The sequence below is a fragment of the Camelus dromedarius genome, chromosome 1 (assembly GCF_036321535.1).
Source record: "Camelus dromedarius isolate mCamDro1 chromosome 1, mCamDro1.pat, whole genome shotgun sequence".
Lineage (NCBI taxonomy): Eukaryota > Metazoa > Chordata > Mammalia > Artiodactyla > Camelidae > Camelus > Camelus dromedarius.
Genome location: NC_087436.1, coordinates 82,524,779 through 82,538,277, shown reverse-complemented (window position 1 = coordinate 82,538,277; position 13,499 = coordinate 82,524,779). Strand labels below are relative to the sequence as shown.

Here is a 13,499-nt window from a genome sequence, read left to right as displayed (position 1 = left end):
CTCATCCAAATTGACAAAACAGCCTCTTCTATCATAGATGAGGATGAAGGTGAAGAGTCACAGATTTAAGAGTGATAGAATAAATTGCTTTAGGAGAGATGAAATAGACTAGATTATTTCTTCACTAATGACTTATTAGCATGAATGCATAATACAATAAAGATTATCAATTCTAAATCCCAGCAGATAACTTTTTTTTACTGAACTGCACATAATTCAACTTTTTAATGAGGACCTTTATTGGTATGTTATTCAAAATCTTTGTTTATGAAAACATAGGAGAAATACTTAAATTACAAAAGAGAATACTAAAAAATTTCATTTCCCATACACTTTTCACACTTAAACATTTTCTGAAATCAACACATCTCACAGCAGATGCCTTTAACTTAGGATCTCCTTTTTCTTTAAGACGCATCACTAACTAAATGGTACACTTCACAGCTGACGGTATCTTAGAATTAGAGACATGCAGTATTTTGCAAAAATGTCAGAAAGTTAGGCCTCAATCAATGTGTGCCTGAGGTAAAAATTTTCAGGATTCTTTAATACAGATTATTTAAAGTCACTCATCTTGAAGAATATTTAAGTGTCCCAGAAACTTTAAGGTCAAATTAAATAAGAATCTAAGTCTTGAATTCAAATAGCTAGTGCTCTTCCCATAATCAACTCTGTTTAAACAGTATTATAGTCCATTTCCAAATGACAAATCATGAAAATTCTAGCATATTTCTAGAATTTATTATACATATATATATAAATATATGTTCTAAAAATGTTTAAGAACCTACCTTCAATAATTATTGATAATTACAAAATTAGCAAATCGACCTTTACATCAAAACATGGCTAAAAGAGCACTGATCTGTTGTGGGGAAGCCTAAATTATAAGCTCATCTTTAAAATTAAATTAGCTGTGTGACCTTGGGTAAATGTATGAATATACCCCCAAAGTCTCTTCCAGCGAAAATACTGACTCTTCAGACATCTAACTCATTCGAATTATCAAATCTGAACACTTCATACTGACTTACACTATTTTATGAGCTTTTAAAAAGTGCTGTTGGTTACAACCCATCCTGGAAAGGATCCTGACAGAATACTTATAGAACTGCCATTTCTTCATAGTCATGAGAACTTTTTTCTCCCAGTGATTGTAGCTAAGTCAAGGAGCAGGAAGAGGAATTCCGCATTGTTCTTGCCTAAGAACAAGCAGGATAGTGTTTAGCTTAGATATTCTTGCATCCATGCTGGGAGGGACAGCTCTACAAACAGATTTGCCTTTTTGACAGAGTGGTCAATTTCTTGAGCAAGCTGCCAGTCTCTTAAAACAGGACCACAGGGAGTTACACGGTAATACTTTCCCAATGAAATTGCTTGTGTAAGCAAACCCTGGAAGCAAAGTCATACTTGTCTTAAAATTTTGGTTCAAATATCATTCACACAGAAAATTTCACATAATTTAAGAAAGATAGCACTTTCATGGAGGTGTACACAGAGAGCTTCTTAACCAGTGACATCAATTGGGGGGTTGATTAGGTTTATTTATTTGTTTGTTTGTTTTTAGAGGTGATACTAGGGATTGAACCCAGGACTCTGTGTATGCTAAGCATGCACTCTATCATTTGAGCTATCCGCTCCCCCTCCACATCAATTTTCTATATTTCAGATATAATGAATACTGTTACAAGGTAGTTAAAAGAAAATATTTTTGTGAATTAGGGGAATTTGAATCCAGATATTGCATATTCACTTTAAAATCTTACACTGTGAAAATAAAACACTAAGCAGTAAAACGGAATTAAATTTTCAATAAAAACAAATTTTCATATAGAAAATACTTTAGCTTATATATGTACTAAGTTAAAAATAAGCTAAAAAGTAAACCCATTGATATCACTGATCATTGATTTTTCTTCTTTCACAGTTAATCATTTCTATTTTGAACCAACTTGGGGTAAGTCCATATTAATTTTTAAGCTATAAACTGCAAACCTACTTAATGGACAAAAGATAACTTTAATAATTTTTTTTATTTTTAGGGTTTCTTTGGGGTAAGACTTCTTTGCTATGATTATATTGATAAAAGCAAATGGCATTTAATCTTAGAAAAGGTAAGAATAATTCTTTTGAACCATAAAAACATATGGCAGAATGGAACCCAACTGATCTATCCAAATTAAAGCTCATGAGTTATAAACTCAGTTTCCTCCAAGATCTTTAGGTCAGAATTTCTGCAGGTCTAAAAGTGTATTCTTTCCATAATGCCCATAGCATCTGGCAAAATTTCAGTTTACAGAAATACATGCATTAGGTTAAGAAATTTCAAACAGTAAATTTTACCTCAAGCTTATTTTTGTCTTACAAATAATTCAGAGTAAACAGTAAGAAAAGCTTGCTGTGAAACTACCAAATCTAGAAACGTTCTGATCTCAAGGCAAGGGTACAAATCTCCTTAACATAAAAGCATCGGCTCACTTGATGGAAAGGCTACAAACCTTGAGACTTCTATTTTGATTCTCAGCCAAGTTTTCTTTCATTTAAAATATATACAAAAGAGAGAGAGACTGAAAAGGTATATTCCCTTTTTAAGTATCTGAATTAATGTCAATTAAAATTATATACAGTATGTATTTATTTTAATCTACCTTGAGAGACACTGATAAATCAAAATATTCTCAATTCCAATTTTGAGACAGAAACTGGATTTCACCCAAGTTTTCCTTCTGACAAATTTCATTGCCCTAAAGCGCTTATTAAGTGTCTCTTACCACTTCAAATGCTTTTAGGCCATCGGGGTGAAGCAGGAGAACTTAAGCTCTATGTTGCAGAAAAGACAGTTCAATGGTTCAGTTTATCAGCATTTAGGTATTACAGAACCACATTATTATCTACCTCCCAATACACATGACTACCAATACAAACACATAGGCATTGAATAACCATAATATGGGAGACATAAGATGGAGGCAAAGGAAAATTATGGCAAAAATATCTTCATGTAGTAACTATAATCTGTATTATTTATTTTGGCAGAAATAAATCTCTTACTACTGTGTCAGAAGTCATATACGGTTAGTAAAATCTCCAAATATCTTTTAAGCATTATTATACATTTTAAAATATTTTTTATCCTAAGAGTTAAATAGCCTCAGATTGTGCCCATGTTGGTAAGTTAATAATATGATTGAAGTAGGTGTAAACAAGACCAAATTGATTACAAGTGCTTTCTTCAAATGCTGTAAATTATAAATAAATCAATTTATTTATTATAATTTTACAGGTACTTTAGAAAATAATAGCAACTACCATAAATCCTTATACTGTAAAGCAGAGTAGCATTTAACTTCTAAAAGTGGTTAGAAATTTTAGGTGCCTTCTTTAGCTTCATTTAGCATCTTGTTTCTATTTGAATTTGAATGCTTTCAAATCTCAAGAATACCTGCTGGCAAGACAAACACTGATGGAGTTACTCATCCTTACATTAAGATATCAATTGTCTCTGGGCCAAAGTTTTGCAAACAGTTTCAACAATGCTAGTCAGATCAGATGTGGCCCTTAAATTTCAAGTCACAAACCATAAATGTATTACTATTTATGTCATATATAACATGAATACTGCTTAAGTAATACAGAATCTTCCAAACTACAAACTTAAAGTAACAAATCATAAAAGCTCCATAACTTTAGTAGGGAATACAATCGTCAGAGGAACCAGGCAGATCAGGATTCAAATCTCAGCTCTTTTGCTTATTGAATAAACCTTGGGGCAACCTTTCTAAAATATCATTTTCATCAGTGAAGTGAATATCACCTAACTTCATAGGATTGTTGTGAGGATTAAGTGATATAATGTAGATATTCAATAAATGGTAGCTATTATTATTTATTCTACTAAATATCTCTTAAAACCCAAAATATTCTTTATATCTAACATATTAAAAAGCAAATATGAAGGCAATATCACCTAGTGATAGAGAAGATATTCCTCCAGAAATGTCTTAAAATGAAATTTTAATCTGTTTTTTCTCTATTATAGATGGTGCTGGAAACTTAGAAGATTATCTACTTCTATCTATCTATAGGGTATAGGAGTTTTATCGCTTTGCATACTTTGTAAATGTTCCAATGAAAACTAGAAAATGCCACAAAAATTTATTATCTATAGACCATGTGCTTTAGTCATTCTTTAAATAAAATTTTAATAAAAATTAACATCTTTACTAATGTCAGTTTAGAAGTATCAAAACTAATAAAACATAAGGAAATGTCATGCTGTAGGCAACTGCTTAAACTTTGTCAAAAGCTTTTGTAAGCTGTTTCCATTTTAGAGAATTCTATTAAGTGCCAGGAAGAAGCAATTTCTTCCTGCCAAACAGTAAAACTAGAATCAGACTCTTACATGCTGGGAAAAGGTCATCCTACCCTTCACCCAATAAGCAGGTCATCCTTGTCAAGCACAAGTCTTTTATCATATACCCAACAACCAGGATTTTATGGATTTTAGAAAATTAATACCGAACATAAACCTTAATAACTCTTCCAGAGGGGTCTGAGGCAGTATCCTGAAATAAAATATTCTAATGTTTCTCCATAAAACTTATAGTCATACTAAGGGGAAAAAAGCCCCCTGTCAGTTCAGTTCAAGTTTACCACCAAAGGAATTCTGACACTAAATCGAAAAACAAAAACAAAACCTTAGACTGATTTACCTTAGCCCTTGTTCTGTTCTCTAGATACAAAGCAGGCCTAATACCTTTTACAAGTATCTGAAGAAAAGAAAACAACCACATCTCTATCCCTTAAACATCCTTTTCTTCAGATGCCCCATCTGTAGTCCAACTGGAACAAAGATGGAATTATGATAGTCCCTACCTCAGGTTGACAGGCGTTAGTATCATGGGACTTTTCCAATGGATATCTTGGCTAGAATGTGATACACATGTCCACTGAGACAAGGCAGTGCTATTGTCCTTCCTCTTCCCTGCTTCCAAGAACACCTGGAACACCAACTCTTTCCTTTCCTCTGGGAATTACAATGTTAACAGTGAGTCTCTCAAAACCCTATGTCAGTCCTTAATAATCCTTTTCTAACAAAAAACACTTTAACTTCAAAAGACCTCCCTCCGTTTCTGTCTGACTGCAGTTCCTTTCTGAAAGTATATTTTTAATTCATTTATGGCACATACAGTTATAGCAGAGTGAAGTACATATATCAATTTAAATTACTAATTTCCTGGACACATTTTTTATTCAGCATTTTTGGAAATGAGAACATAAGCTGGTTTACTGTTCTTGATCTGTATTGACTAAAAGAGTGACTGCAATTTCCTCATAAAACCGACTCTAAAGTCAAGAATAAATAAGGTTTCCATTTTTGAAATCAGTTTCAATAAGATCATTTAAAACGAGATGTGAAGCAAATAATTTAAAGATAAATCAGATTATACAACAGTGGTTGGTGCTGCTCTGAAAGAAGCTTGATATGGCAAGAACATTCTTCAGATCCAAGATCAATTGGAAAAAAAAAAAAACCAACTGACAAACAAGAACTACATGGAAAGTAGAAGTTATAGCTGAACAGAAATTTATCATTATTCAGATTCTGATTCTTTAAAGAGTATCAGTTGCTTAAATTTGGTTTAAGCCATGCTTAAACAGAATACAAACAAAATACAATTGTGTATAGTTCTTTGGACCGGGAAGCAGGAAATTCTGTGTTCTGTTTCACCATATTTACTAATTTTGTTCTGATGCAAAACCTTTTAAATGCAAATCATTTTGAAAGTGAATAAAGTGAATTTCCAAGTGACCTACCCTGCCCTTTTTACATGTGAGCTCTGTGATCTGCCTTCTTTTCAGCAATGCTCCTTTGCTGGCCTTTGGCTTTTCTGGAGCTGGAGAGCTATAACCCATGGCAGTCAGTTTCAGAGTCCTCACTCCAGTGCGCATCTCGTTTCTCTGCCACAAGTTTGATGAATTCAGAGTGACTAGCATAAAGCTTGAGTTTATCACTGATGTCCACCCATTTCACTTTTCCAGCATCATCTCCAGCTTCTAGAGTAAGGTTATCCATTATCTCACCTGCTTACCAAAGAGAAAACATCGTCAAGAAAAAGTAATTTATATATTCATTTCTTTTTCAGCAGAACTCTGTATCTTCAAGTATTCTCACTAAAAATAATCTTAAATCAACATTGTATTAGGTGGCCAAGTGAATTAAAAACTAGAATATTCCAAATTTCCTAAATGCCCAAATTTTAACCAAGTTTCTAAATTTTAAGTAGAGGAATCAGTAAGAAAGTTTTTCTCTTTATGAAGTAGAACTATTATCCTTAAAAGAAAAGAGTTCACATTAAATAACCATGAAACCTCATATCAAAATTTCAGAGGGATTAGAGACTTAAATTTTAAAAAATGAAAGAAAACAATTATTGATGACTCATTTTATAGTTTTAACGTAACTGGAGTTTTCTAAGCATGATACCAAATCAGAAACCATAAAATATGTATAGTTATATTTATAAGTACATATAAACACATTTTATTTAAAATATTTATCAGTATAATTATCAAAAATTAAAACAAATGCTCTCAATCACTGTTGGCAATGTAAATGGCATGTTTCTGTAGGACAATTTGATAATGTTTAATCACAAGTTTTTAAAAAGCAAATGTTCGGGGGTAAAGTATAGCTCAATGGCAGAGTGTGAACTTAGCATGCACGAGGTCCTGGGTTCAATTGCCAGTATCTTCATTAAAAAATAATAATAATAAGTAAATAAACCTAGTTACTCTCTCCCCAAAAGAAACTGCATTAAAAAAACAAACAAAATATTAAAAAACAAACAAGCAAAAAGCAAATGTTCTTTGATGAGCATTCATTCAACAAATATCAGAATCTCTTATGCACCAAACTCTGTACTAGGCACTAAGGATACAATAAACAATTCAGCACTTCCACTTCAAAGGATTTATCCTAAGGAAATAAAGACAAACCTATTGAAGTACTCAAAGCAATATTATTTATAATCAAAAAGAAAAATATGGATATAACCAAACTTTCCATCTAGAAGGCACAGATTAAATAAGACAGCTGTGCGGTGGACTCCCATTTAGTCATTAAAAGTGAAGCAGACCTATAAAAACTGACATAGAAAGATGTCCATAATATATTTTTAAGTGAAAATTCAAGTAACAAAATAGAATGTACAATGTGAGCCCATTTCTATTTTAAAAACAGCTATACAAAATTTGGAAGAAGCTAAATCAAGATGTTAACAGTGGTCTTTGGGAAATGAAATAACTGGTGCTTTAAAATTTTTCCGTTTTATGTCACCTATTTTCTAAATAATTCACTATAAACATACATATCCTTTATCTTTATAATGGTTATCTTAAAATAATAAAACAATACAGTTATTTCTTAAAAGAAAAGAATCTAATATTTTAGCCCATAGGTTTCTAAATCTCAATGCTAAAATGACAGCTCTTTGTGTATCCTCATTGCAACTACAACATCCAATTGACAATGGAGAACAAAAATTAAAAAGTAAACCTGAATCTAAAAGTTAAATTAAAATATCTGATTATCTAAATAACAATGTCCTCCAATAATATGCTCTTTATCGGCTCTAATAATGTCTGAAAAGCATCCTTCCCTCTGGTTACCTAATAAATTACCCAAAACAAAATTCTAAAAAGTTTAAAGTTTACAGTCTGACATGTAAAGAGCTTGGAAGTCATCACTCCTATCCTAACAAACATGAAAAATTTGAACAAACTGAAAATCAACAACTCTTCTTGGATCCATCAGAGAACTGAGGTCACAGGGCACAATGACACCCTGAAAACTGGAGAGAAAGGCCAATAATGAGAATCACAACTTACTGGAAACAGAAGCCCTCCACTGGAGTCAGCCAGTGGTAGAAATTTTTAAAAGGTAATTGACTACTTTTTGGAAATTGATCTGTGAACTAGATTGAGAGATAAAATCTCCTAGAGGCCCAATCTTGGGATGGGTGGATCACATTTTCATGAGTTTTACCTCCAGGTGAAGACTGGAGAAAAATTCCCACTTGCTTCCAACAGAGAAATGGAGAAGGTAACCATTCTGAAATACACCCAGAGCGTTCTGCACTTATGGAAAACTATTTCACCAAGTCCCAACCAGCCTGGGGGAAGGGAAATACCCAGCGCTAGCCTTCCGTCTCACCTAAGGAGTGTGAGGGTGGAAGGAGGAAACTGACAAGCAGATGTAAAGGTCACAGACCCGGGGGCACAGGCTCACTGAAAGACTAAGACTTAATCACTGGGTTCTCCTATGATTCTCCTCCCTCTACACCTCACCACTACATCAACAGGGTTTCCATAAAATAACAGGGGAATACAACTGAAAGAACTGCATGGCTCAGACCTTATTTAAGTAGTCTCTAGGGAAACCCAGAGATAACAGAAGAGAAGAAAACAAAAACAAAGCTGGAAATTTTAGCCTACGACACAGTCACGGCAAATAATAAGCACTGCCTAACTCCTAGTCAGGTAAAGATAAAACCTCACACTAAAGGTCTATTTGCCTCAGTCCCTTTTACTGTATACATCATGTTCATCTTTCAAAATAACTAAATTCATGCTAAAAGGCAAAAAGCACAGTCTGAAGAGACAAAGCAAGCATCAGAATCAGACTCAGATATGGTAGAGATCTGCAATTATCAGATCACAAATTTTTTTTTAAGTATAGAGAGAGAATGAAAGGGTGAAAACAGTGATTTGAACCACTACATAATCAACCTCTAAAGGATCATTGTTTTTCCAAAAGTAAATAGCTAACAAATTTATCATACTTAAATTGTAGAGGCCTGCTTCTAAATTGTATTTGCATACTTCTCCTTCTGAAATATTTCTTCTAAGTTCTCAATACCAGGATGAATTCTCCTAATACTTTGGCTGAAGTTTTTATATAGAAATAATGAACCTGGTGCTAGGAGTTTCCCCAAGTTCAACAAGAACATAAAAGTGACACATCTTCCAGCCCATTTTATAAAGAAAAAACTGAGTCCAAGAGAATAAGTGATTTACACAAATTTACACAACTAAGAAGCCATGGGTAGAACATTCAGTTTTCTAATATGGTACCCTCATTTCAATACAGATGAAACAAAATTTTAAAGTATCATCCAATTTAACAATAAAATGTTTCAAAAGAAGCCAGCCATTCAGTATATAAATTAAAGATCATAATTAATTTTTAAGATAGCAAATTCCCCCTCTTTTATAATAACAGATTTGATTCCCACTTACCCCCCTAAAATTTTTAAATCCGTAGACCAGAAAAAGCATTCACTTTAAAGTTTTTTCAATACTTGGTAAGTTTTTTGTTATTGTTTTGTATTTCAATAATGCATGCTTATTTCAAAATTATTTCAAACAGTAATACAGATATAAATCCCATTTCCTTTATCATAGCTATACTTCATCCTCAAATCTCCAATTGCTTTTGTTTTTGTTTTACATAGATTCATACTACATAAACAATTTGACAACTTTAAGACATATAATTTTAGTCTATAAATTCAAAATTAATTTTATATGCCACCAGTGGATTAAAGGAAATTAGTTACTGATAACACTTTTAAAGCTTTCTTCTACATATTCTTTTAATATCAATAATTTGGTTTCATATAAATATAATCCTACAGTCAGTAGCTGATTGACTTAAAATGCTAAAAAGTCCAGATTTAATTATGCCCTAGTAGGCTGCTTGACTGAAATTGATCCTCTAATTCAGTTGGCTTAATAAACATAAGTAAAATTACCTGTTTCATCATGGTAGTTCACAGCTTCTGTCTCTATCCATGCATTATCAGTGTTTCGAGGATCATCAACATACCCCTTATATATCTGTTTTTAAAAGGAGGCACAGAAAAAAAAAAAGTGTAGGGTGAAATAGGAAAAAATAGGAATGGGTAGAGCAGAGCATTTACCTTCAACAGAATCAGAAATATTCTGTTGCAAAACAATGCATATTTAATTAACGTTATTCAACTGTACACTTAAAAATGGTTAAGATGGCAAATTATACGTTATGTGTTTTTTACCAACACGCATAGAAAATGTAAATATCATAGAACCTTTAATGTAGCATCCCATATGCTTGTTTTAAATTCCAAGGGAACAATATTCTCATGAACATTCTGAGGCAGCTTTAAAATCCACAAAACCCTCAACACTTTGGACTCTAACTTCAGAATCTGAGAATAGTCATATTTGGGCCATAAAATTTTTATAAAGACTCTATAATTTAAGTATTTTTCTGTTTTAATAATCCTGTGATTATAGTTTTAGATACACAAAGATAGATTCTTCTAGTTAAATAAAGATCTATAAGGAACGTTAGTAAAGACTAGTATTTCAGCTATTAATACATGAAAAGATTTGGATCTAGCCATCTAACACAAATGTGACCCAAAACCTAAACAACATAGATAAATAATTAAGAAATCCTAATTCTAGAAAGAAAACAAAGCAATTCAAAAGAAAATGTATCCTTTTCCTCATTATTCGTGCACATATACCTTGTAAAGTGATTTCTTAAATCACAAAGGGTGTACAGACAAAATAGACATGAGACTTAAATGGTTAGGAACCAGAAAAACTCTAAATAATGTAATTTAAAATGTAAATGTCCTCTCAAAAAAGCTGAATTCATGCATTTTTTTAAAAAAAAGAAAAGGTTTTCTGTTAGATGAGTGAGCTCAGTGGTACATTAGCTCACATTCAGTCTAAGGAAAAACTAAGAGGAAAAAAATACATTATACTAAGTGATGCAACCAACCTAAAGTTGGGCTATAAAAATTTAAATAGACATCTATTTACAGTGAAGATCTACTATAATGTAATTTATTCTTATGAATATGTATGTATTTCAAATACACAAGTATTTCACTTTATTCAAAAAATGATCTACCAGATTTCCAGGTGAACTTTTAAGTAGTTTTCATTAATCCACAGGACTAAATCCTTCTTAGGAACCACCATTTCTTACCACTAGATGTTCCTGGCTGAAGAGTTTATGCAATTGTTCCTCTAATTCTCTCTTTTCGGCACTGGATTTCTGTAAGGAGTTGAGAGCTTCCTCACCAAATTCTCTTTTCAGTGTGGCACTAATCTTCTCTCCTGGATCCACCATCCCCTAAGAGACATTTTTGTAAACAAACAAAAAGTAGTAAGCTCTAATTCAATCAATAAATATTTACTGAGTGATGTAGTGGACATATATTGCTCTATCTGTTCATAATCATCTGTGTTCTTCTCTAAATCATTTGTTTCTAGTAGAAGCAGTCTAGAAGGGTATCTCATATGTTCAACCACAGTAACTGGTCCAAGGTTAGCCTATGGTAAACTGAGCCAATCAGACTCCTTTCCTGGTATTTTTCAAACTCAAGCCATGGAAGGAAAGGCTGGAGGCAAGAAAGACTATAGCAAGCTGATACTTTCCCCATTGGCTATTCAATTCCAGCCCTACTGACCTCAAAGTTCCTGGAATGTGCCAGACATACCTCAGTCTTAAGGTATCTGCCCTGCTATTACTTCTGTCCAGGATGCTTTCCCCAGATAGCCAATGGTACACTCATTCACCTCCTTCAGATCTTTACTCAAACGTCACCTTTTCAGGGAAACTTCCTCTAACCACCCGATCTAAAATTGCAAACTCTCAAACACTTCCCAGTCCCCTTCCTTACTTTATATTTTTCTTAATACTTACCACCTTCTAACATACAGTAACTTATTTATCTTATATAATTTATTTATCTTATATTATTTATCTTATGTCTCCCCCACTGGAGTGTGAGCACCAAGAAGACAGGGATGTTTATGTTGCCCTGTTGTATCCCCAATGCCTAAAATATTAGCTGACAAAAGACAGATACTCAAAATATATATTGATTAGATGAATGACTCACAAAATGATACTAATGACAACAGTTCCCTGATCAGAATTACAAATGACAATAAAAAGATAAGATCTTATGATGATGTCATTATTGTATTCCGCACTCAGCATGAGTGAAATTTGACTATTTGGCTCCTAATAATTAGCTTAAGCTTTTATCAGTCAGCTGTAATCTTTATTTTCATTCCATTTTTATCCTACAAAGAAAAGCCATCCTTGGGGATAGCAATATGTGTATAAAGAGTCATCTTCTTATCAAACTATCTCCATTTCACAATATGGCATAAAATATAAAACCCTCTACTGAACATACACACATTTTTAACAGCCACTTGAAATATACTATTGACATGGACTCAATAAAAGCATATTCTTCCTGACATTATGGAAATTTAAAAACTATAAGAAATAGTAAGTAATAAAAGTTATCTTTTTATTATGTCTAAAGTTATCAGAATTCAACCAAAAAATACTAAAAATCTTTTCTTGGGCTTGGAATAGGGGTTGGGTTCTGAGACAGGACCCAACATTAATAAATATCTAATACACCAGGTGCTTTGTGCACTCCCTCTAATAATCCTATGAAATAGATATGATTATCTTTAAAGTGAAGGACTGAACTCCATATCACTCAGCTCAAAGTAGAAAGGCCAGAACACAAGCGTAGGTCTAACTCCAAAGTCCATGTTCTTTCCCAAGGGTTTTAGAATTAGACTCAGATTCTAACAGCTTTGTTGTATTATCCTACATTTGTTTTGTTTTTTTCCCAAATGCAAGAACTTTTTTTCCTTTTTTTCCTCCTTTTTATTGAGTATGATTGATTTACAATGTTGTGTTAGTCTCTGGTGTACAGTATAGTGATTCAGCTATATATATTATACATATTCTTTTTCAATATAGGTTGTTACAAATTACTGAATTTAGTTCCCTGTTCTATATTCAATAGGACCTTGTTTATCTATCCTATATATAGTAGTTTGTATCTGCTAATCCCAAACTCCCAATTTCTCCCTCTCCTGTTTCCCCTTTGGTAACCATAAATTTGTTTTCTCTGTCTGAGTCTCTGTGTTTTGTAAGTAAGTTCATTTGTATTATTATTTTTTTTTTTAGATTCCACATATAAGTGATGCCATATGATATTCTTTCTCTGACTTACTTCACTTAGTAGGATAATCTCTAGGTCCATCCATGTTGCTGCAACTGGCATTATTTCATTCTTTTCTATGGTTGAGTAATATATTCCATCATATATTATATATATATAGAGAGAGAGAGAGAGAAAGAAATACATATATAGATCTCTCTCTATATATATATCTCACAACTTCTTTATGCAGTCATCTGTCAGCGGACATTTAGGTTGCTTCCATGTCTTGGCTATTGTAAATAGTGCTGCTATGAACACTGGGGTGCACATATCTGTTCGAATTGGAGTTTCCTCCAGACACGTGCCCAGGAGTGAGATTGCTGGATCATATGGTTAATTCCGCTTTCAGTTTTTCAAAAGGTCTGCATACTATTTTCCATAATGGCTACAACAAACTAC

At 32.8% G+C, this 13,499-nt stretch overlaps 1 protein-coding gene across 1 annotated transcript in view; it reads right to left on the bottom strand.

Annotated features, from left to right (window-relative positions):
• Positions 1-215: 215 nt before the first annotated feature.
• The window catches only part of NUDT9 (nudix hydrolase 9), a 32,443-nt gene continuing 19,159 nt past the window's right edge, over positions 216-13,499 (bottom strand). Inside the window, exons 6-8 of the mRNA XM_010983115.3 lie at positions 11,045-11,191; positions 9,816-9,900; positions 216-6,084 (exon numbers count right to left, since the gene is read on the bottom strand). Coding sequence (XP_010981417.1) covers positions 5,906-6,084; positions 9,816-9,900; positions 11,045-11,191 — 411 coding nt within the window. The 3' untranslated portion in view covers positions 216-5,905. The remainder of the gene's footprint in view (positions 6,085-9,815; positions 9,901-11,044; positions 11,192-13,499) is intronic.